Source organism: Myotis lucifugus, unplaced genomic scaffold (genome assembly GCF_000147115.1).
Source record: "Myotis lucifugus unplaced genomic scaffold, Myoluc2.0 scaffold_111, whole genome shotgun sequence".
Classification (NCBI taxonomy): domain Eukaryota; kingdom Metazoa; phylum Chordata; class Mammalia; order Chiroptera; family Vespertilionidae; genus Myotis; species Myotis lucifugus.
This window is the reverse complement of record NW_005871159.1, coordinates 2598970-2623853: the sequence shown is the minus strand read 5'-3', so window position 1 is coordinate 2623853 and position 24884 is coordinate 2598970. Positions and strand designations below refer to the sequence as shown.

General features: G+C 40.0%; 1 protein-coding gene across 1 annotated transcript in view; it reads left to right on the top strand.

The window, feature by feature from the left end:
• The window catches only part of PKHD1 (PKHD1, fibrocystin/polyductin), a 385419-nt gene that overhangs the window by 155581 nt on the left and 204954 nt on the right, over nucleotides 1–24884 (top strand). Inside the window, exons 37-44 of the mRNA XM_023757718.1 lie at nucleotides 4349–4559; nucleotides 4966–5123; nucleotides 7558–7749; nucleotides 11522–11647; nucleotides 13869–13925; nucleotides 14525–14655; nucleotides 22802–22914; nucleotides 23978–24083. Of these exons, the coding sequence (XP_023613486.1) occupies nucleotides 4349–4559; nucleotides 4966–5123; nucleotides 7558–7749; nucleotides 11522–11647; nucleotides 13869–13925; nucleotides 14525–14655; nucleotides 22802–22914; nucleotides 23978–24083 (1094 nt within the window). The remainder of the gene's footprint in view (nucleotides 1–4348; nucleotides 4560–4965; nucleotides 5124–7557; nucleotides 7750–11521; nucleotides 11648–13868; nucleotides 13926–14524; nucleotides 14656–22801; nucleotides 22915–23977; nucleotides 24084–24884) is intronic.

The window sequence follows — 24884 nt, the reverse complement described above, 5'->3', positions numbered from 1 at the left end:
CCGGCCTTCCCGCTGCAGTTTGACAATCTGTTTGAGGCAGCTCTGCCTCTGTATCTATTATTGTTCAAAAGTTTATAATGGTCTCTATTATCCATGAATGTGTGAGATCATCTGGTATTTTTCCTTCATTGACTGGCTTATTTCACTTAGCATAATGCTCTCCAGTTCCATCCATGCCATTGCAAATGGTAAGAGTTCCTTCTTTTTTACAGCAGCATAGTATTCCATCGTGTAGATGTACCACAGTTTTCTAATCCATTTATCTACTGATGGGCACTTAGGCTGTTTCCAGATCTTAGCTATGGTGAATTGTGCTGCTATGAACATAGGGGTGCATATATCCTTTCTAATTGGTGTTTCTGGTTTCTTGGGATATATTCCTAGAAGTGGGATCACAGGGTCAAATGGGAGTTCCATTTTTTGTTTTTTGAGGAAACTCCATACTGTCTTCCATAGTGGCTGCATCAGTCTGCATTCCCACCAGCAGTGCACAAGTGTTCCTTTTTCTCCACATCCTCTCCAGCACTTGTCGTTTGTTGATTTGTTGATGATGGCCAGTCTGACAGGTGTGAGATGGTACCTCATTGTTGTTTTGATTTACATCTCTCGGATGATTAGTGACTTTGAGCATGTTTTCATATGTCTCTTGGCTTTCTGAATGTCCTCTTTTGAAAGGTGTCTATTTAGATCCTTTGCCCATTTTTTGATTGGATTGTTTATCTTCCTTTTGTTAAGTTGTATGAGTTCCCTATAAATTTTGGAGATTAGGCCCTTATCAGATATGACGTTGGCAAATATGTTTTCCCACGCAGTGGGTTTTCTTGTTGTTTTGTTGATGGTTTCTTTTGCTGTGCAGAAGCTTTTTATTTTGATGTAGTCCCATTTGTTCATTTTCTCTTTAGTTTCAAGTGCCCTAGGAGCTGTATCGGTGAAGAAATTGCTTCGGCATATGTCTGAGATTTTGTTGCCTTTGTATTCTTCTAGAATTTTTATGGTTTCCTGTCGTACATTTATTCCTTTATCCATTTTGAGTTTATTCTTGTGTATGGTGTAAGTTGGTGGTCTAGTTTCATTTTCTTGCATATATCTGTCCAATTTTCCCAACACCACTTATTGAAGAGACTATCTTGGCTCCATTGAATGTTCTTTCCTCCTTTGTCAAATATTAATTGAGCTAATTGGTTTGGGCCGATTTCTGGGTTCTCTATTCTATTCCATTGATCTATATGCCTGTTCTTGTGCCAGTACCAGGCAGTTTTGAGAACAGTGGCTTTGTAATACATCTTGATATCTGGTATTGAGATCCCACCTACTTTCTTCTTTCTCAGGATTGCTGCAGCTATTCGGGGTCTTTTTTTATTCCAAATGAATTTTTGGAGAGTTTGTTCTAGATCTGTGAAGTATGCCGTTGGTATTTTGATGGGAAGTGCATTGAATTTATAGATTGCTTTGGGTAGTATGGACATTTTAATGATGTTGATTCTACCAATCCATGAACACGGTATGTTCTTCCATCTGTTTATGTCTTCCTCTATCTCTTTTTTCAATGTCCTGTAGTTTTCTGAGTAGAGGTCTTTCTTTCTTTCTTTCTTTCTTTCTTTCTTTCTTTCTTTCTTTCTTTCTTTCTTTCTTTTTTCTTTCTTTCTTTTTAAAATATATTTTATTGATTTTTTACAAAGAGGAAGGGAGAGGGATAGAGAGTTAGGAACATCGATGAGAGAGAAACATCGACCAGCTGCCTCCTGCACACTCTCTACTGGGGATGTGCCCGCAACCAAGGTACGTGCCCCTGATCGGAATCGAACCTGGGACCCCTCAGTCTGCAGGCCAATGCTCTATCCACTGAGCCAGACCGGTTAGGGCTTTCAGCTCTTTTCTTCAGGTTCAGTGGTCCGTTTGGTCAGGAGCGAAAATCCGTATCTGAGGCAGATCCCATGCTGTCTCTGTGATCTTCTTCTCTCAACTGCTCCTCGTGTACACTTCTCCCGCGCTAATAACACAACTCACACAAATGACCCATAAACTAGCCAGATATGCTTGGGCATGCCTAAATCTCATATGCACACGGGCCTTTTGCATAAGGAAGAACCACAGCACTGTAATGTCTATGGGAGGAGGTGGACATAAGCATGGGCTGAAATGCTGCCTGAAATTCAGTGGAAGAAGTGGGGCTTGATTTGTGTTTCGGAAGAATAGGTGACATGAAGAAGGCTGGGCACGCAGGTAGAAGGAACAGAATGGGCAAAGGGATAGAGATGGAAGTGATCCTGTCAAATGACAGGAGGTAATGAGACTGGGCTTCCTGGAATGGAGACTTAATTAAGGAGTCAGAGACCATAAAGTAGAGTAAAATTATGGAGAATCTTAAAAGTCAGGAAGAGAATTTGGTGCTTTGTTCCTGAGTACTGCAGGCAGATGCTGTAGGTTAAGTGACAAAGAAGGGATGTAATTAAAATATCTTAGCAAAGTTTAAAAAATAATGCAGAATAGCCAGAAGAATAAAAGCTAGATGCACAGAATCTAGCTCAGCTGATTATCATAATTTTGACATTCTCAAATTTGAGATGATGATAATGGCTATCTCCTACATAGCTAGAAATATAACTGGCGACCATGAAGCATGCAGGTTTGATGTTCTCGTCATATTTTTTATGAGAGTGAGTAAATTCTGAAATAATTTTATTGTATTATAGAGGCTCTGTCAACATTTGAAAGGACATAAATTTATGTTAATAATGAAAAATGCACTTCAAAGATTCTCTGATTTTTTTATTTATTTGATTAAGAATGATTAATTGAGAAATATTTTTGTTATCCCTACTCTTGGTTCTTCCATGAATAGCTTGCATGTTGATAGGTGCATAGTAGGTGTTTGTTGCATATTGAATATTATGAACAATTGATCACAGATTTTAATAGCATTTTGACTTTGATAAACACTTTCTTTGCTCCTTAGAGATTTTCCTGTGCAAACATTGAAGAACCAATCATAGAAATTCATATATATGTGCATATACATATAAATAAACTTTATTTAATTTTGTTGTTCCCAAAGGTTAAAACAAACAAGGAACAAAGTTAAAATTATTTTCTTTTGGGATGATTTATGTCTTAATTTTTACCTGCCCTATAATTAGACATGTTGAACTCTAAATGTTTTTTAAGATAAAATTATTGCCCAAGTAAACTTAAGAAATTACATCATTAACCCAGAGACCTTTTTAAGCCTAAAACAACATTATTGGTGCAAGTGCCCATACATACACAGACAAATAAATAAAGAGGGAAATCTAAAATGATTTGAAAATGATTTATTGTTGGCCACCCCTGTAGTTAGAGATTCAAGTATTATTATATTACTGTAGTGCAATAGGGGAGGACAGGAAGTTGCTGAGGGCTAAAGGTAAATTATGATCTATTGCAAAGGAGGAAGGAAATGTACTGAGGAAAGAAGAAGGAGTTGGGAGTTAGCCATGTATTTTCTGAAGTATTGCTTCAGATAATGTCTTGAAAAAATTTTTTGCCATGACCCTTGCTGGAAAAGGCCAGAGTAAACTGGAAGACAGACTACCTTCTTGAATCTTTGACAGTGAAGGAATAGCCTACTGGCATCGGAGGATCAGATGGATGCTGTGGACTCCAACTGAAACCAAGGTACCTAGAGACACAAGCTACCCTTCAATTTCGCATAGCAGTCCTCTGTGGAACCCACCCAATTTTAGAGTTTGAAAAGATCATTTAATACGACATGGTTCAGGACAATCTGAGATAATTTTGACTTTGTACTCTACTAACACTATTTGTCAAGTGAGCTGAAGTCTTCCGATTAGAAATTCAGTATGAATAGCTTTCTGTTTTTATTTGGAATAAGAAATAGGTGGTAAAATTACATACTCAAAGCACAGAGTATTGAGGGTCTATTATGTGATAAGGTCCAAACCACATGTTTCATGAATATTGTGTTATTTAATCCTCTTAAAACCCTATGGGGGAAGACCTTGCTACTACTGCTTTATTACTGAGGAAACTGAAGCCCACTGTTGAGTTTATTACCCAAAGAAACATGGTTAGAATATGGCAATACTGTGATTCAGTTGTAAGTCTGACTCCAATTCCTGTGTTTTTTGTATCATGCCATTCTCAATCCTGGATTACTTTTATTGCTGCCATGTGACAGATTAAAAAACAACAACAACAACAACAATGAAAAAGTGAAGGCATTGGTGCTTATTGAGCCTGAAATTTACTTTCCCAGGTTATTTGTTCACAGGATCCTTTGGCTGAGTAATACCACATTTGTATTAACTATTTGAATGTCTGAAGGCACATTTTCCTCCCACTGCTTTAGGTTCACTACCAGAAGTAATTGTCACTCATCTTCGAGCAGCTGCCTCTGCCCGTGACACAGTGTTGGCTCTAGAAGATGCTGTGGACTGGCACTCTGGGGATGAAGTTGTCATCATCAGTGGAATGGGTGTTGAAGGTGCCAGACCCATGGAAGAGATTGTCGTTGTGGAAACTGTGCACAATGCAGACCTGTATCTGAGATCACCCTTGAGGTACTGAGTGACAACTTGGGTCCATTTAGATGGAAGAAGATGAGGTCTTAACTGTGCTGGTGTCTGTACATTTTTTTTGTCTTTCAATGATGTCTTTTTAATTAAGTAATGTTAGGTGTTTTGACAAGAAAAATTATAAAGCATGTGATGTTTTGAAGATTTAGATTTCTTTAATAAGTTTTTCTTGTAAAACTCTAGAACTCCCATGTTAGGTGGTCAGAGCAATAGTCATCATAGTTTCCTAATTATCACTTACTAGTGCCAATAGTTCACTCTTTTGTATTTGAGTTTCAAAAGAAATAGACCCCCACATAGGGTATTATGTGAATCTAGTAGCTTACTATTCCTGATAAGATTCAGAGTGGTGTCTACAGATGTGTCTTTTTTTTCTTTCTTTTTTTGAAAGATATTCTCACAACTTCACAGAGAATTGGGTAGCTGGAGAACACCATATTCTAAAGGCCACAGTGGCCCTGCTCAGCAGGAGGATTATCATACAAGGAAATCTCACCAGTGAGAGGACAAAGTTCCTTGCTTCATGCCAGGAGGCTAACACTTCAGAAGGTAGAGAAGTATTTGGTTGGGAGGTCCAATGAGTGAAAAAGAACGTTCTTACTGTTGAATGATATGTAGCATTATTGACTTCTTTCAAAATAGAATAAACCTTTAACCTTTACATGTGCATAATATTCTATAGTTTTCACAATGCTCTTGATAAATTGATTTCTTGCCCTCGACAACCTCGTGAAAGAGGTAGACAACATTATTGACTTGAGTAATGAACTATTTCTTTTGGAAAGCAAAATGTTAAATAATTAAATCTGGAGAGTTGAATTAAATTTTGAGGTTTGCGGTTATATTGTAGTCTTAACTCTGATTCCAAGCACTTTCTAAAATTCTCAGGAAAACTGCTCAATGCCCAAGTCAGGAATGCAGGCAGCACATTCTTACTGATTAGGCTTGTTGGCCTCTTCCCTCCCCTCCACCTCCACTTTTGGAGTTTGTTTTCTGAGTGAACTACCACATACTTTAAGTAAGTGGTTAAAAAGTCAATTTATCTTCTAGAAGAATAACAGGCACTGGATCACACTGATGTGCCTATTAAACATCTATTTCAGGGATGGCTAGTTTAGTAGGTTATGTTTTGGTTTCTCAGGCTGTAGATTACGAGGCTTTCACATGTTGTGAAGATATCATTCGTCAAATTTGGTCCAGGATGGTGTGGGTGTCAAGGATGACTCCCAGGCATGCATCCTGGATGGATGATGAGGCTATTTATTGAGTTGGGAAGAGGAACAGATTTTGGGGTGGGAGGGTGGAACTCATGAGTTTCATTTTGTTCATGTCGAGACTGAGATGCCAGGCCAGCATCAGAGTTGAGATATCTGGTAGTGTCCGGAGCCTGGAAGAAATGTCAGATGGAGTTAAAAATTTGAGTCACATCTACATATAGACACAGGTGGCTATAACGTTAGGATGTGGTCAGGAGGGAGGGACATAGACCCTACCTCCCCACCACCTCAGTCTTCTAGCTCACAAATGTGTCATTCCGAAAAATGTTTGGATGCAGTGGGTTAGAATCCATTGACTGCCAACTTTAATAATTCTGCTGAATTGAGATCTGAATTCTTTTAAAACACTGTAGGATTTCTCATGCAGGTATTTTCAGATAAAATTGTGCAAAACATTGCATTTGATCATCCTGCAAGTGAGACCATGCATCTGGGTTTAGGTCATGATAAAGCTGTTAGCTTCGAATGGGAAAAAAAATCCCTGATTTCAGCATAACTCTTTATCATTACTACAAAATTCTCAAAGTAAAGCAGAATTCATAGCTTCACTAAAAACATATGTCACTCACCTCTTCTTTCTGTGGAACTGACATGTGGGAATGAGGTAGCTAAACACAATAATATGAATCCTGACCACTTAAATGTTTTAGGGACCACTAACATCGTCAAAATTGAGATAAATTGCCCTAACCAGTTTGGCTCAGTGGATAGAGCATTGGCCTGTGGACTCAAGGGTCCCAGGTTCGATTCCGGTCAAGGGCATGTATCTTGGTTGTGGGCACATACCCAGTGCAGGGTGTGCAGGAGGCAGCTGATCGATGTTTCTCATCAATGTTTCTAATTCTCTATCCCTCTCCCTTCCTCTCTGTAAAAAAAATCAATAAAATATATAAAAAATTGTGATAAATCATAAGCATATAAAACAGCTCTTTATTCACCTCTTATATATTTATTCTCTGGGTGCTAACGAGTGACAGGACTTTGTAATTTGCTATGGATTATTTACTGTGGATTGGTACATCATTTTGTATTAGTAGCACTTCTGCTTTGGTTTGTTAACATGGACAATAAAGAATCAATTCAGGAGATGGATTTTTAGTTCACAGCACCACATGCCATGTGTCAACAGAAAGAGTCCTGGACCCTGAGGTGACCACACTTTGTAGCAATGGTATCTGTGTGTACTACATCCATGCAATTTGCTGTCCTCTCTGGGAAGGAGGTATTGGTGCAGGGGCTGGAGCCCTTGGCTATTTCTTCAGTGGCATTAGTGTTGTCACCAAACTAGAAAGCAGCAGAGTAAATGGGAAGCCCATTGGACAGTTTAAGACTAAAAAGAGCCACAATTACATTCAGCATTTACATCTTGTTCCCTACAGTTATAAACCACGAGAAGGTCATTTTATTACACACTTCCTCCAGCTGGTCTTTTGGGTTGAAATAAATACCTATTTTGGTTGAATTTGTGGGCCACAGTCAGCCTCTTTGTGACAGTAATTAAGGTAATTGATTTGGGGTTGGGGGCTTCTGGAATAATAGAGTGAAGGCAACATTGTGTCCTAGTTATTGGATGTTTTAATTAATAATTAAAAAAGGAGAATCAAAGTAAAAGGAAAATAACATTATTAAATGAAATAGGCAATAATGCTTTGTCTTTCAAACTGGGAGATAGGCCTATATGTGTCACACTGCATTCTGTATTTCAGGTAATTTGCAGCACTGTTTGTATTCCAAGAGTGAGAAGATGCTGGGATCCAGGGACCTGGGGGCCAGAATCATTATTCAGTCGGTCCCAGAGGAGCCCAGCCGGGTACAGTTGCAGGGAGTGCAGTTCCGGAACTTGGGGCAAGCCTTCCAAAAGCATCTGAGCTCTCTGACTCTGGTGGGAGCTATGAGAGGTAAGGGGGCTAGGTCTATGACTTCTCATTTTCATTTCTTATCCCATGTTCAAGGCACTACATGCCAAGGGTAATGATAGGTGATATGTGAATGTGGGGGGTCAGAGATGGATAATTATACTCTAGATCTATGTTTCTCAAACTTTAGTATGCCTAAAAAAATCCCTTGAGGAGCTTATTAAAATTCAGCATTATGGAGCCTATCAAGACAAATTCTGGTCTGAGGTGGCCCTGGGAATCTGAATTTTTCATAATGATTCTGGAACAAGTGTTCCAAGGAATATACTTTGAGAAACATGACTATAGGTACAACAGATGTGGAGTGAACTGCACGATCCACTTTGTAAACCTGCAACTACAGGCATATTGACATTGAATAGTGTAAATCATCAACACTGTGGCAGTCCAGCACAGCAGGGAGCAATTCCCTGTGAAGTTGTACTAACTCGAGGAATCTTCTTCCTAGAAAAATAGGGGAGAATGGGCTGAGAACAAGGTGCTTTTCCTGGGAACATAGAGCAGACAGAGTGTGCAGATGTTGGCCAGAGCTGAAGAGATAGAAAGGGAACAGGAAAAATCAAATGAAGGTGGGAATCACTAAGTGAAAAACAAGATTAGAACCAGAAAAGAAGAATATTGTCACATGTACTGATGAAGGTTCTGAAACCAAAATTGGAGCATCCAGGACAAAAGCCCAGTGCCAGAAGCTGACATGCAGAGTCAGGACAGAAGCTTCATTTCTGAGCTATCCTCCCCACCCCTTAGCACCTCCAAGACCCAACATTCAAGCTTAGCACCTCCAAGACCCAACATTCAAGCTTTGCCTTCCTTGGAAAGGGAGGTGCTCTGGGGGTGGTGCCTGACAAAGAACATTAAAAATACTAGGGTTAAAAAAAATGCTAGGATTTCAACAGACAATGACAGAGTAATCTTTAAGGTCATTGAAGGCAGAATCCTGGCTAACCAATAGCAGCATTTTTTTTCTAATTTCAAATCAACTTGGATGCTAAGAATGTCTATTTATTCTAATGTCCTAATTTATTCTAAATTTTCTCTTCTACCTTATTTATTTATTTTTGTCATTCACTTACGGGTATGATTCCTAACATGGCTATTTCCCTAGTACATCTGAACGAATGATCAGTATCTTTGTGCCCTTCGCTCTCTCTCTCTTTTTTGGTCTCCTGGTGCTTATAAGGATGCAGAATATTTGATGTGGGGGCCAGCTCCAATATAAACGAGGATAGCAGTCACATATGTGTTATAAATTGCACGTAATTAAAACCCCCGTTGCTAAAAAATGTACTTAATCTGCCTTCTCTAACCTCTGCTTCAGAGTAGCTGCACATGTATTTATTTATTTATTTATTTATTTATTTATTTATTTTTAAAATATATTTTATGGATTTTTTACAGAGAGGAAGGGAGAAGGATAGAGAGTTAGAAACATCAATGAGAGAGAAACATCGATCAGCTGCCTCCTGCACACCCCCTATCGGGGATGTGCCCGCAACCAAGGTACATGCCCTTGGCCGAATCGAACCTGGGACCATTCAGTCCGCAGGCCGACGCTCTATCCACTGAGCCAAACCAGTTAGGGCACATGTATTTATTTTTATATATTAGGTTTTATTTGAAAATTAGAGGCCTGGTGCATGAATTCGAGCATGGGTGGGGTCTCTTGGGGTGGCCCATGGGGATCGGGCCCCAGCTTGTGCCCCTAGGCTTGCAGTCCCAGCTTGCATCCCCAGCCTCACAGCCCCGCAGCCCCACCTGGCACCCTGCCTTGGCCTGGTGCCACCCACTCACCTGCTCCACCATCCCACCGAGGTCCTGCTCTTGTCGGGGCCCATCAGGGCCGGCAGCACCTCCACTGCTGCCAACTGACAGCGCCGTGTCGCCGACGCCTGCCATGTTCTGCGTGGCCCTCTGGTGGTCAGTGCATATCATAGCGAGCAGTCGAACTCCTGGTCGAACTCCCAAGGGGACAATTTGCATATTAGGCTTTTATTATATCGGCTAGGTTCAGTGATTAAAAAATGTTTGAAAAACCACTAAGTTAATACATTATTCCCTTTAGGTCTCTGTTAAAATGCAAGTGTGTGTCCAAGGAAGGGACACCATATTAACTCAGGTTATAAACTTTTGGCATGCTTGCCAAATATCTTTTATTGTTTCACCCCCCAAAGGCCCACATGACCCATTGGGCAATTGCCCCCAGCCACTAGAGTTAGAAGGTGCTGGAATTCTTGCATGCTTGCTACTTTTAAAGGTTTACCAATCCCCAAATTTAACCCATAATAGCTCTATAAACACATTAGTACTTACTGGTTGTTCAGATGTAGCAATGTTATGGTGATTTAGAGTCAGGGAAAGTCTGCAGCAGCACAGTTTTCTGCGTAAGTGGATATGATGGGTTAACTTTTGGTGAGTGATGTGAGACCCTCTGGTACCAGGGAAGCTGAGCTCAAAGGGAAGGTGGAGACCATCCACCTATGGAGACATTATAGTTGAGAATTTTCTGGGTAGTCCCAATTTAAAAGTCAAATTATTCCATTAAACAAAGTAGTTTTTCTAATTGGCTAAGTAACCTTTATTCTTAACATTTGACATTGATATGTCTCTCACTACCTAGAATAATACAAAACTCATTTTTCTAGAATTTATAATTTATTTATCCAAATGGTATATTTTTACTATTTTAATGTGAGTTTCCTCCATCAGACAGTGAAAAATTTATTATTTTTTAAAATATATATTTCATTGATTTCAGAGAGGAAGGGAGAGGGAGAAAGAGACCGAAACATCAATGATGAGAGAGAATCACTGATTGGCTGCCTCCTGCATGCCCCACAATGGGGATCGAGCCCACAACTGGGAATTGAACTGGGACCTCCCGGTTCATAGGTCGACCCTAAACCACTTTACTGAATTTATTTAGTTTCATTCATCTTTATATCTCCAGCACAATGCACAGTTCCTGAAATATATATTTATTCGTTGTTGAGCCAGTTCACATAAGTTGATTTAGGGGCCATAAAATATACCCATGGAGCCATTGTGATGAGTTTCCTAAATGCCAGTTCGTTTTACCATAGTTAGGGTACCACCCCTTCAGCTTCAGAAACCCACCATATGCAACTGTGAGACTTGTGATCCTCACGTCAACCTCTGGCTTTGCTGATGTCAATTTATAATCGTGTACACCTGAAAATTATATAATGTTATTTACCAATGTTACCCATATAAATTTAATTTTTTTAAAAGAGGCTCTCTGGCAACTTTAGGCCAACAAGTTAAATATTATTGCCCAGCAAGTTAAAAGTTATTACTTCATAGCTCAAGAAATAATGACTACATCTCTTCATGCCAGATGCAATTTTGAAAGATCAGGGTTGGTCCATAACAGTAGTAGTCTTCATGTGGCCCTTAATTTCTCTTTAGCTGCTGTCCACCATATTGTGATGAAAGTAAATACCAAAGATGATGGCCAATGGAAATCTTGACAGCCTTGCACTCTTTTGTGGTTTGGCCATACCGTCTTCTTTCTCACATCTGACCCTTGGATTTTACCCTGCTTATTCTTGTAGAGTTGCCCATTTTTAAAATTTGATTTCTAATTCCAAATCCTCATTTCCCGAGTTTCATCATTGTGTAGGAGAATGTTCTTAGTTATATTATAGCTTGCTTTGGAAATGATCTCCAAAGAGATCTAAATCTGAGGAGCCTTTCAGATTCCCTTCTAATTGTTACCTTACTCTTCGCTACTCAGATTCCTACATACAGGGCTGCACTGTGTGGGGCTCCTTCAGCCGAGGCCTCAGCATGTCCGGGACCTTGGGCCTGAAGGTGGACAGTAATGTGTTCTACGATATTTTAGGCCACGCACTGCTGGTGGGTAAGTGAAATGAGCTTGTTAAATTTGGTATTTTTGAGACACACAGTATTTCAAAAGGAATTATCGCAAAGTTTGAATTTCCAATTTATAAAAACTTTAGCCTTTGCTCATTAGAAATAAGCCATAATTAAATGTTCTAAAAAGTCATAGTTAAAAATTCTAAATTTAGTTATTAGTGATTGGCTAACTAAGCTTTACCAATAGAAAACATATCATTTAAAGGTGATATTTTAGTACAGGTTAGTAATTATACAATGAGCAGTTTTAAGACTTACTGTCAGCAATTTTCACAATAAATTCAAATAAATACGTCATATAAATATATTTTTGTAGCATCTCATGGAATTTCAAGTCTGGATGATGGACAAGGAGTTAAAAATCTTGAATTCTGTTCTTAGTTGCTCCTGTGATTTGCTGAAGAAGCCCATGTTTCAAAACCTTCTAACTGGTCACCTATATCCACTTTTTTTCTTCTTAAATTTATTCCCCTTGCAGAACACAGAATTATGGTTTAAAATCTCAAATTGCATTATATCACTTCTCTCCTTAAAACCATTTAAGAGTGTCTTATTGCCATTAGAATATAATCCAAAATCCTTAACCTAGCTTAAAGGACTCCCTGCCTGATTTTGCCTCTTGTCTTGACCTTTTTCTCTCTCTACTTTAGCTACACTGATCTATTTTATTCTAATTCTTTCCAAAGGCTACACTTTCTGCTGCCTCAGGACCTTTGCACAAGCTCCCCCCCTTCTATTCATATGAATTATTCTTCTTTGCAAGGTTCTGTGTTTAAGTTCTTTTAGCACCAATAATTATTGATAGATTAAAAATTATATATCATGTTTCAAATAATCAAATTAATATCTGTTTTTACCATCATATTTCATGTGAATACTGTTTCCTTAGCATTTAGCACATTAACTAGAGTGTAGTAGCTATATTTGTTGAAATAAATGAATGAATTAATGAACGAAGAGTCTTTGGTTATATCAGAATAAAAAAGCAAATCGAGGTTTTCACTGAAAGTAAAATTAGAACTGTGTTGCTAAATAGTGTTTTATATTTAAATTAATTCTGTGATACCATTAGTGGGAAAATGTGCATGTTTCATTTAAGAACAATCTGTTAAAGATAAAAGCTATAAAGGGTCTAATCCTGAGAGGGAAACTATTTAGAGAGAAAATATGGATCATATAAACTTTCCTTAAAACATATCCGAGCTCTAAAAGGCAAAGAGCTTTGGACAAAAAAAAAGTGACCACGTGCAGGAGAATTTTTTAATTGAAAAAGGACAGCTACAGAGCAGTCAGACCAACAGATGGAGGATTAATTTTGTTTATCTTCATTTTTATCCATGTAAGGGAAAACTTTGCTGAAAGTTGGAGCAAAAATTCAGAAAGGAACCCTAACAATATTATCTTAGGAGAAAACAAATATATGGATTAGCCATTAATTAGGCAAGGAAGAAAACCTACAGGAGGAATTTTGTGTTTAGTGCTTGATATTGTGAATTGGCTGCTCTTGATATCTATTGTAGTGTAGGTGAAGGAATTAGAATATTTATTGAATAATGCCTTATAGATAAAGTACTCAATTCATGCAAAACCAGTTTGCAGATCCAGACTCATAAATGACAAGGAAGCCCAAATACCTAAAGAGCTAGAAAAGAGGGGGTCTGTGAGGCTGGGTGTCTTTGGGCCTTTTTTCTATTGATGCCACTCAAGTGGCTAATCTATTTCTCTCTGTAGCATAGTCCATGCTTTTATTTTGTTCTATTTCAAATCTTTATGGTCTGGGTGTGAGGGTCCCAGCTCACACCTGTCTGGTCCTCTTCAGCCTGTTTCTCCAGGATATTTCAGATCTTCCAGGGAAAGGGAAGGACATGTAGATAGCTGGTGGTCCTTTAAACAGCCAGGGATGGGTCTGGAGCTGACACAAGGGCATGTGGCATTTAATTGTGGAGACAGTCACTTAGACTCTTGCTAAGAAGTAAAATAGTAGGTCTATTTCTTTGTTCTTTTTAAAATTTTAAGTGAACTTCTGATCTATGATACTCGAGAACTGAAAAGTCCATATAATCTGTATCTCTTTGGTTCATAGATTAAATCACAAAAACAAAATCAAAACAAGCCACACCCTAAAGAAGAAATAGTATTGCACTGTCCCTCATTTTCTTGGCTGGCCTGACATGTACTGAGGTAACATGATCTTTTGTCCCTAGGTACACACGTGGAGACAAGATATATCCCTTGGGAGGCTATTCCTGGAAGGAAAAATGGTAAATTTGTAAAGTGGTTTAAAATTTATTACAATCCATTTAAGTTGTCGTATATTTTATAGACAGGCCTGATAGAAGAATGCTAGATAGCTTAAATTCGTTGAATATAATAAATGTTTTGTATCTATATATAAACGCCTAAGCGACTGGCCTACTGGCTGACCAGTAGCTATGACACGCAATGACCACCAGGGTGCAGACACTCCAACTGGTAGCTATGATGCTCACTGACCATCAGGGGGCAGATGCTCAACGCAGGAGCTGCTGAGCTGCAGTGACTTGGCAGCTGCGGTTCTCTGGTGATGCACCCGGAACCAGAGAGGAGGGAGCCCGATTCTGGGATGTGTCACCTGAGAACTGCCCTCTCGCAGACCCCCTGGGGGGATGTTGGAGAGCCAGTTTCGGCCCGATCCCTGCAGGCCAGGCCAAGGGACCCCACCAGTGCATGAATCTGTGTACCGGGCCTCTAGGTTATATATGAGTATATGTGCATATATGTAAATTATAATGTGTACTAATAGAAATATGAGTGTTGGTTTATATAACTTTCAATTATGTTTCTGAGTTGCAATGCTTTAATTTATCTTTTCTTAAATTAGACAGGTCAGAACAAGGAAATACAGTAAGAAACAATGTGATCATCAGTGTTTCTGGTGCTGAGGGACTCTCCAGTCCTGAAATGTTGACACCATCTGGTGTCTATATCCGCAACCCCACCAATGTTGTAGAGGTAAGTTATTTGCAGTTGTGTCATCAATGGTATGGTGTGGTAAAATGTTTACTTGCTGCATATTGGTATTCAGAAACTATGATTTTGTGTTAAACAAGTGCTTTAGGATAACTGTAATCATTTCTCAGAGTCCTGTGAATGCTCTTTGAAGCAATATCTATATGGATCAAGCAAAGTAGATACTGATTCTTTTCTGGTTACTTAAATTAATACAAACTAACATACCTTCCTGAGCTATATGCGGGGGTGCCACTTTTTGTCTCAATTCCAGTATTAATTACCTATTTAATCTTTACTATCTTACGATACTCATATGGTCATATTATTGCCCTTTAAGAATGTTCAAAACTGAGGGTCAGTGAAGTCAGGAGGTGTAGGAGGCATGTCAGATTCTAGGATGAATGAAGTGTACTCTGATGGACTAGATTTTTTATCCCATTACTTAGTGCAACTTATTACTTTTTGATAAATTTCTCATTTCTCTCTAAACATGTTAATAAGTTAAATTTTCTAGTACAGCTTAACCAAGAGTCTATGAATGAGGAATTGTGTCAGAGTAGTGGGAAGGACATTTAGTTTCCCCGTTTCCAATGATTTTATCCCATGGGTATCCCACTCTTCCAGGACACTCCTCTGAGCCTCTACTGTATCATCACAATTATGCCAGGTTTCTGAGGAACTGAGAGATGAATGCCTCTGTCTCTCTCTGATCATCTGTTTTCAATTACTTTAAGCTGAATAACCCCTAAAAAAAGTCATGGTTATCTCCACAACCCCTCCTCCAGACTCTTCATTACATTTTTTCCCCAAGCACAGCACTTTTTTTTTTTTAAATCTTTATTGTTCAGATTATTACATTTGTTCCTCTTTTTTCCCCCCATAACTCCCCTCCTTCCAGCTCCCACCCCACCCTCCACCCTCACTCCCCACCCACTGAGTTCATCCATAGGTGCATGATTTTTGTCCAGTCACTTCCCGCATCTCCCACACCCCTTTTCCCCCAAGAATAGTCAGTCCATTCCCTTTCTATGTCCCTGATTCATTATAGTCACCAGTTCATTCTGTACATCAGGTTATTTATTCACTTGATTCTTAGATTCATTTGTTGATAGATGCATATTTGTTGTTCATTATTTGTATCTTTACCTTTTTCTTCTTCTTCCTCTTCTTAAAGGATACCTTTCAGCATTTCATATAATACTGGTTTGGCGGTGATGAACTCCTTTAGCTTTTCCTTATCTGTGAAGCTCTTTATCTGACCTTCAATTCTGAATGATAGCTTTGCTGGATAAAAGTAATCTTGGTTGTAGGTTCTTGGTATTCAGCACTTTGAATATTTCTTGCCCATTCCCTTCTGGCCTGCAAAGTTTCTGTTGAGAAATCAGCTGACAGTCGTATGGGTATTCCCTTGTAGGTAAATTGAGCCTCTTTCTCTTGCTGCTTTTAAGATTTTCTCTTTGTCTTTTGCTCTTGGCATTTTAATGATGATGTGTCTTGGTGTGGTCCTCTTTGGATTCCTTTTGTTTGGGGTTCTCTGCGCTTCTTGGACCTGTAAGTCCATTTCTTTCTCCAGGTGGGGGAAGTTTTCTGCCATTATTTCTTGAAATAGGTTTTCAATATCTTGCTGTCTCTCATCTTCTGGCACTCCAATAATTCTGATATTAGACCGCTTAAAGCTGTCCCAGAGGCTCCTTACACTATCTTCACACTTTCGGATTCTTTTTTCATTTTGCTTTTCCAATTGGGTGTTTTTTGTCGAATCTTTGGTTTGATTCTTGTGCTCCTCTGGTCTGCTATTGGGTATAATATTCTTTATTTCAGTCCGTGTATGCTTACTTTCTAATTTCTTTATCGTAGCATCGAGGGTCTCATTAGTTTTCGTGAGGCTCTGCACAAATTTATGGCAAGCCCTCAAAATTGCGATTCTTAGCTCCATATCCTCCATTTCTGTCATGTTTTATTGTCTCCGCATCTTATATGCTTTCTTGGTGCACCCCCTTGTGGTCTCTGTGCGCAGTCTTGTTCTAGCCAAGCCTTAATTGTTGTAGTTAACACTAGAGGGATTTGACCACCAGGCCGACTGGCTGTAGGAATCAGCTGTGGGATAACTTCAGTCCTCTGGGGAGGCGCTAGTCCAGCCCTTGCCTGAGGCGATCGGCAAATGGCTGTGCGCAGGGTTTGGGCGGGGCGGGCTCAACAGGGCGGGGGGAGGGAGCAGCTATGGCCGCTCTCAGTCCGTCCCCAGGGGCTCTGCCTCTCTGTCCCAGCAATCGCTGCAAACCTCGGAGGGGCTGTAGCCAGACAGTCCCGCTTCTCCCGTTTGAGTCTGGGTCCCTAGAGACTCGCCCGGATCTGTAGCCCAGAGTCTGAGACTCGCTCCTGATTGAAAACGACAATCGCGCCCTCAGCCGCCAGCCCGCTTTGCGCGCGCACCCTCACCACCGCACCGCCGTACCTTTAAATTTTCCACATTGCGCCTCCGCTGAGCGTCGGAATGCTGTTGTTTTTGCTTCTAGTTGAAGAGACTCTCCTCAGCCAGCCTTCCCGTGGTTCTGGGTGATGTCCGTTCCGTCTTTTAGTTGTATTTTTGAAGTGGTTGTTCGAGGCAGCAAACTCCGGTGTTTACCTATGCCGCCATCTTGGTTTCTCCCCCAAGCACAGCACTTACACACCATTTTAGGTACCTAATGGGGGCAGCTAATATGCCAGCTAGAAAGGACGCAGAACTGCATGGGTTGAAGGAAACCAAACTTTAGACCCAAAGCAATTAGAGCAGCATTTAACTTGTTGGTGATTACAGGTCTGGTTGAGCAGCTACGGCAGCAAACTTTGGAGCCTAAAGAACTACATTTCTGCATACTTTCTTGGGTAGTAGTATCTTGACTGCATTAAAATATCTAGAGGTGAAGACTCTCAGGGTTTCCCAGCTCATCTTCTTGGATAAGCTGGAATGTATCGAAATCCTGTATTGAATGCCAGGCGTTCTGTCCATTTGACTTTGCTTCATTGAGTAGTAGGTAGTCTCCTGGACAGGTGTCTTGACCACTAGTCAACCCCAAGAAGAACTGAACTGGCTATAGGTCTATAGGTGCAGAGAGCTAGAGGGCCATCTGAAAAGCTGATAGGTCCCCTGAGTGTTTGCGGTCTACACTGTGAAACAATGCTCCGTCAGCAATAGAAAAACTTAGGCAAAACAAGTTGTTAGTTCTCAATTGAATGACTTTCATTTCCATTCCTTTACTTTCATTCTCTTATGTCCACTTTACAAAATTTAAAAAAGTATAATGCACATATTTTGAGAATGAGGTTTCAGTTTAAACCGGAGGTGTAGATTGATTAAGTATAGTCATCAGGTGTGTTCCTGACATTTTCTTCAATGAGCTTAAAATTCTGTAGTTCTCTTTTCATTAGCTTATTAGCTTTTAGACTCCAACACAAAGTTTGAAACACAATAGTTACTCAATACAAATGAATTAAATATAATGAATGAATGAATGGATGAATGAATACAGGTATAATTACATTATCAAAGAGTGAGGGGGGAAGAGAGAGGAAAGTCAGGAATAGATTCCAAGATCCCACAATCATTTTGATGTCTGAAAAATAAGACGTTTAATCTGTGGCAACATTTAAACCCTGTGGGACTCATGTCTCAGTGTTAAATGCTTCACAGTCCATTCCAGTTTCTCAGCTGTGCCACTGGTATTCTGTTATGCTGTCTCTTTTGTATTCTTTTGTCTGGAATGAGCTATTACCAAGGACATAGTTGATAACTTGACATACATGGCAACACCTAAAAGTTATGCACTTCTGTTGACCTTTCGGGCCAATGAAGGTCATTGTAGTTATTGAGCAAACAGTAAGTTAGTATTTACTAAGTGTGCCCTATGTGGAAAATACAGAGAGTACATTAAAATATATTTTAGAAATACACCTTTATTCCAAAGGGATAATAATAGGCTATCATAACAGCACAATGTGGGGTGTGTGTGTGTGTGTGTGTGTGTGTGTGTGTGAGATATGTGGAACATAAAGAGATGTGGTATAACAATACTACCTTCTTCCATGGTTATTCTGATAGCGAAGGGGCATTCTTTGTTCTGAGGAAATGTTGTATGGGTGGTGAGTTTATGTTCCTCTCTGTGAGGGGATTAGAGTCACACTGACCCTTAAGAGAATGCAGTCAAGCCTTATGTGTGCTTAGAGTTATTTTACCCCTCCTCCTGTCTTGTTTTTCAGCTTCTTAAAGTCTGGCAAAATATTTTTTTAAAAGCTAGGTATTACTGTCATTAATTAGGGTTTTCTATTTTAAACTTCCAATTCTGAAATAATTTTATCTTCATTAAAAAGGTGCAGAAATACAACACGGCACTCATGCGTGACCTTCACCCAGTTTCCCCCCAATGATAATGTAACCGTGACCATCACCATAGATCAATAACAAAATCAAGAAATTGATATGGGACAATACGATCAACTAAACTAAAGCCCTTGTTTAGATTTGAAGAGATGAACCTATTCCTAATGCCTGGGCAACCAACCCTGAAAGCCTGAACTCTCTCCCACATACATGAGTCTGACTTTGAAATATCTGGCCTGGTGGGCAGGCAGTGAACAAACAGAGTTAATTCTTAAGTCTCTGCAATAGGTTTGTGGTCGGATATTATTCCCAGAATCTAGGAACAAACACATAGCCACAGCACACAGAATTTTCCTTGATGGTCAAGCAGTCATCTTTACAGTTGACTCCCCTTTAACCCTGTGTGGTACAAGGGAATTTCAAGTGTGATATTCCTTTTTAGTTTTCATAGCCACAAGTGGTCTCCCTGCTTCCCTGCCAGGCTGCAGCTACACCAAGTCCAGGGGGAAGCAAAACCTGAGCTGTGTGCTTTCTTGCTAGTGAGACTCAAGTGTGATATTCCTGAGTCTCCAGGGGACTTGTGATATTCCTCTGTCCACTCCTTAGACGGGCCTTTTTTGTGCTTTCCAGAAATGGTTTGGTGGTGGTTCCACATGCCCCACCTGTGGCTCTTGGAACACTCCGTTTCCAGCTGCCTTCCCTTGACAGCTCCAGCATCTGCATCTTCGACTCCTTCTAGGGTTTCTTGTTATCTGCCCCAAGGCTCCAGCTCTGTGGTCAACCTCAGGCTAGAGAGAGTCAGCTTACCTCCAGAGCTCCAAGTACCCATGCTTATGGCGATGTTGGAAATTTCCTATGACCAGACTCTTGTTTAGGATATCCCACAGGAAAACCCTGAAAACAAACCCTTTGGAAACACCCATTTAATTTGAGGGGGATTTGTTCTGGTTTGTGAATCAATTTTGTAAGGAATTCTGTATTTAAAGGCCCAGTTTCAGTTCTCTCACTCTCCGCACTCAATAGCTAATGTATATTTAAGAGCTGCCTGAAGGGTTAACTCACTTTTTTTTCCTAGTAACTATAGATACACACCTCAAGGAGCTGGCTTACTTGAGCAGTTAATTTCTCTCTGGAATTTCTCTTGCTTGAATGTCCATAATACAGCGACTTCCGCAAAAAATTGATTTCCACACAAAATTCCCTGCTTGCCTTAAACCCTTCCCCACAAGCCGCCGGCTGCCTGCATAAATATGTGGATTTCCTCATGAATCATTTGTAGCATACCCAATTGCAATGGAGAGTGAAAAGGGCTGGGAAGCAATGTGATCCGACTGTTCAAGTGCTTCTTTTCTAAGAAAACTGCTCTTTCTCGGCTCACAGAAGACTGAAGTTGGAATATCCTGCCCATCTATGAATGTACTTGGAAAGCATTACATACGATCACCCAGATGCTGCGTAAATACTAATGACACTAGGGCAGATGATGCAACAAATCTATTCATTTGCTCAAAATAGGCGCGCTGTGTGCACTTGTCTGGCAAAGGTGATGAATAAGGATGTAGCCCTTGCAAAAGATTCTTTAAATGTTTGAATCTTGGCCCTTCTGGGTAAGTCTGAGCCATGAACTAGCATTTCACTGGTAATGAGATAGAGGTGTATGTCCGAGGGAGATCATTACTTGCAGCCTCTAGTGCACCTGCCTCATTGTTGAAGTACTTACAGAAAAGGTGGTGTTTAAGAAGCCCCCATTTCCTATTCCTCAATTTTTATGTACTCAGGCCTTTCCCATGGCTCATAGGTATGGCAGAGACACAGCCACTTGACACTGGCTCTGTGGAGGGTGGAGCTTTGTTTGTAATTTCATGAGGAAGTTGCCAGTTGTATAATCATAACTGAAAATCAACAGCTATGTTACTTCCTTATGTACCTATGAGGGCTTGAGAGATACATTGGGCACTTGTATTTGCCAACCTAGTGACAGCAAGTCTTCCCGAAGCCAAGAATCATGAGTGCGTGTCCTCTTTTCTAGCATGAGGGAAGAATTGAGATAAAAAGAATGCCTGGATTTGGTTGTTTGAAAGGATATTAATATCCTATATTTTTGTTGCAGTGGAATTGTTTTTTTAGTGTCTCTTTCTGTGGAGTCTTTATGCTAAGTGAAATAAGTCAATCAGAGAAAGACAAGTATTACATGATCTCACTCATATGTGGAGTCTAATGAACAAAATAAACTGATGAACAAAATAGATCCAGAAAAATAGAAGCATGGAACAGACTGACGAATCTTAGAGGGAATGGGGACAGGAGGGGGGCAGGAAGAGATTAACCAAAGAACTTATATGCATATATGTACTAGTATAACCCATGGACACAGACAAAAGTGTGGTGAGGGCCTGGGGGTGGGGTTGAGGGGGTCAATGAGGAAAAAGGGGGACATATGTAATACTTTCAACAATAAAGATACATTTTAAAAAAGAAAAGATATTAATATCCTCCTGGTAAAGATTGCCAAAGCATTCTTACTGTAATTTACCATGATTTTATATTTAGGTTGGTATTTCCATCAAAATTTGGAGATGGGATACTAGAAAGTAGGTGTGAATTATTTTGAGAGTACATACTTCCAGTCTAGACTGTAGACCAGGGTTTCTCCACTGTGGCAGTAGCACCATTTTGGGTCATGTAATTCTTTGTTGTGAGAGGCTGCCCTGGTCACAACTCACTGAACGCCAATAGCATCCCTCTACCTGAGTTGTGACCACCAAAAATGTCTTTAGAGGCTTCCAAATGCTCCCTGAGGAATAAAATCATCCAATTGACAGCCACCACTCTAGACTATGCCACCTCAAGGTGAGTGGAGTCTTAGCAATGGCCCTGGTTCCTTGAAGTCACATTAGCATCTTCGATAGTAATTCACCTTCACATTCAATGGTACCCAAAAGTCACTTTTGCTGAATACAATGTGGTAGATGAAATGTGTTTAGAATTTAAAATGGCCTCAAAATTGGGGAAATGTTCAGAATCCAGAAGGGAATGGGTCCCTTGTCCACAGAGGAAGAAAATAGTTCCATAACTGAGTGGAAAATGAGGAGTGACTGGCTAACTACAAATATCAGGGTGAGAAAGCCTTGGGACCCACGCTGAAAAACAGCTAAAGCGAAGGAAACAGCATTGTTGATTATGTCAGGAAGTGCTGGCTACCCCATCAGGTCCTGGCTGGTGCCTGCTGGCCAGGCTTCCAGTCTTAGTGCTGGCCTTACCCACACTTCCCCAGAGACTGGCAACCTCCAGGGATTGGAGCATTGGGGTATTGGTTCCCCCTCTTGCACGAGGCATGAGTTGAGTACTGGTGGTTTTTAAACAATTTATTTCATTTTTTTCTTCCATATTGACTTTGATTGGTTCTATGTGCATTGTGTGTGAGCGTGTGTGCACCCACACGTGTTGGTGTTCCTGGTGGAACATGTATATGCTTGCATACACCAAAGAGCTTGGATTAGATTATGTAATTAAGTTTCTCACTGGACGTTTCCACTTTAACCTAAGAGTCCAGTTATTGAGGTGGGCAAATTACAGTCTAGTTGGAAGAAGAGGAATGAGAACATTTTTGTTTCCTGGGAGAGTATGGGGAATGGGTGAGTAAAGAGTAAATGAGTCCATAAAAGGTTAACATACTTTGGCAGGAAGTGAAAGAAAAATCAGGATGAGCAGGTATATGAGACTTTATTTCCACTAACTTTGTTGTATGTGTAGTAACTATTATTTAATTATCCTTAATTTCCCTAGGGAAACACAGTGTGTGATGCTGGTTTTGGCTACTTTTTCCATCTTGTGACCAACCAAACTTCACAAGCTCCACTTCTCTCCTTCACTGGGAATATTGCACATTCTTGTACAAGGTAACTTTAGGGAAATTAATCTACATATTGGGTATAAGGCTTATGGTTTAGTATTTTTTTTGTACAAAACTCCTGAGAGGGAATAACTTAACATTCATATGTGATTTGATGATGCAGCTGTAGACCATTTTGGATCATACGAGTTTGGTGGTGAAGGGAGGAAAATGGAGAAGGAAGTCACTTAAGAGGGCAGCAACACAAAATGCACCTTTTGTGGCCAGAGGAGAATTCAGTAGAGAGAGTAATTAAACTTCCAAGAGATAAGAAGCAGCTGGTAACACAGAGCCCCTGGGAGGCTCGAGTGCCTGGGCTCAGGAACTGAGTGGGAAGAGGCTCTTGGAGAAGAGGCTCTTCATTTGTTACTGGCACACTGTGAGATGAGAAGGAACTGTCCAAAGTCTTTGTTATGTAGAGGGTAATGTCATCCACTAAGGTCAAAGGCATGGGAAACAAGGTAGAGTAGGGAATTTGAGAATCCTGGGAAAAATACGAACTTCAGTCAGCCAGACCCTGATTCAAATCCTGACTTTACTCCTACTGAATTGCTTATTTATTTATTTATTTTTTAGAGTCAGATCCCTTATTTGTAAAATGGAAACATATCTACATTGGAAGTTGGATGTGCCCATTAGAGCTTATGCAGTGCACCTAAGAGAACACCTGGAATACAGTAGGAATTCAATAGTTGAAAGCTATAAATACTTATGATGATAATAGGATAGGAATAGTGCTATAATGGAAAATGAGAAGGATTAAGAACAATTGTTACGCCATGTTAAAGCTGAGGCAAGGATTAGTACACGTGTCATGAAATTATCATTAAGATTATGAAGTTTCTATCTAGCAGCTCTCATCAGTTCTGGGATATGAGGGAAGAAAGTACACAGAACCCTAAAATGGGAAGGCACTTCTGGGAAAAGAACAAAAGTTGGAGAGTATCCACTTTCCTAGCAAGGGGGAGAATTTATTCATTACTTTTACTTTGATATTTTCCAATGAGAAAAAAGTAGGGTGCTTGAAACACAGAAACTGACTAAATTCCACTCTTTGTTTCACTTTCTAGATATGGACTCTTTGTCTACCCTAAGTTTCAGCCACCTTGGGACAATGACACTGGCCCCACCCTGTTCCAAAACTTCAGGGTTTGGGGAAGTGCAGGTGGTGTGCAGGTAAGTTTCTTTAGTTTTTTAATTTTTTATGAAAATTGTTGTTTTCTCATGTTGATTTATTGTACACTAGTAGCCCTGTGCACTGATTCATGCACCCATGGCTGAAGGTGGAATAGTGCTGCCCCACGAGGAATCGGGTTCCCTCCTCTCTGGTTCCAGGGTGTGTCACCGAGAACCGCCGCTGACAAGTCACCGCAGCCCCGCAGCTCCTGCATTGAGTGTCTGCCTCCTGGTGGTCAGTGCACATCATATGTACACTGAGTTGGATAGTCACTTAGTCCTTTATATATATAGATTGCTATATATATGAGTTGCTGCTGAGGGAAGCATTGTAATATCATCATAGTTTTAAGGAACCAGCAGCATTATAGATGTATGTGGAATAGTTGTTGAATGAACAAATTACTAGTTACTAAGGCAGGGTTAGTTGACTTCCTTTATGGAGACTTTTAAGCAGCTGTAATAGAGAACAAAAGAATTACTATCAAGATTTACCACCAGGAGGGATCATAAAATTCATCTATTTCTCCCTTATCATGCCTATTTAGATATAAAAAAAATTAAAGCCCAGAAAGCAAATGAATTTGCTAATGGTCACATAGTTAGTGGCACAACTAGGTACAGAATCCAGTCTCCAAATGTGCATTTGCTACCCTAATATCTGGGCTAATACATGTTTCAATCATAAGAAGAAGATCCTAGGACTGCTGAGAGCTGTTACATAAAAACTTTATAATCTATTTATCATTGGAACACAAAAATTCCAGTTCAAACTGCTTTGCTTACTTTTATCAGTGAGTC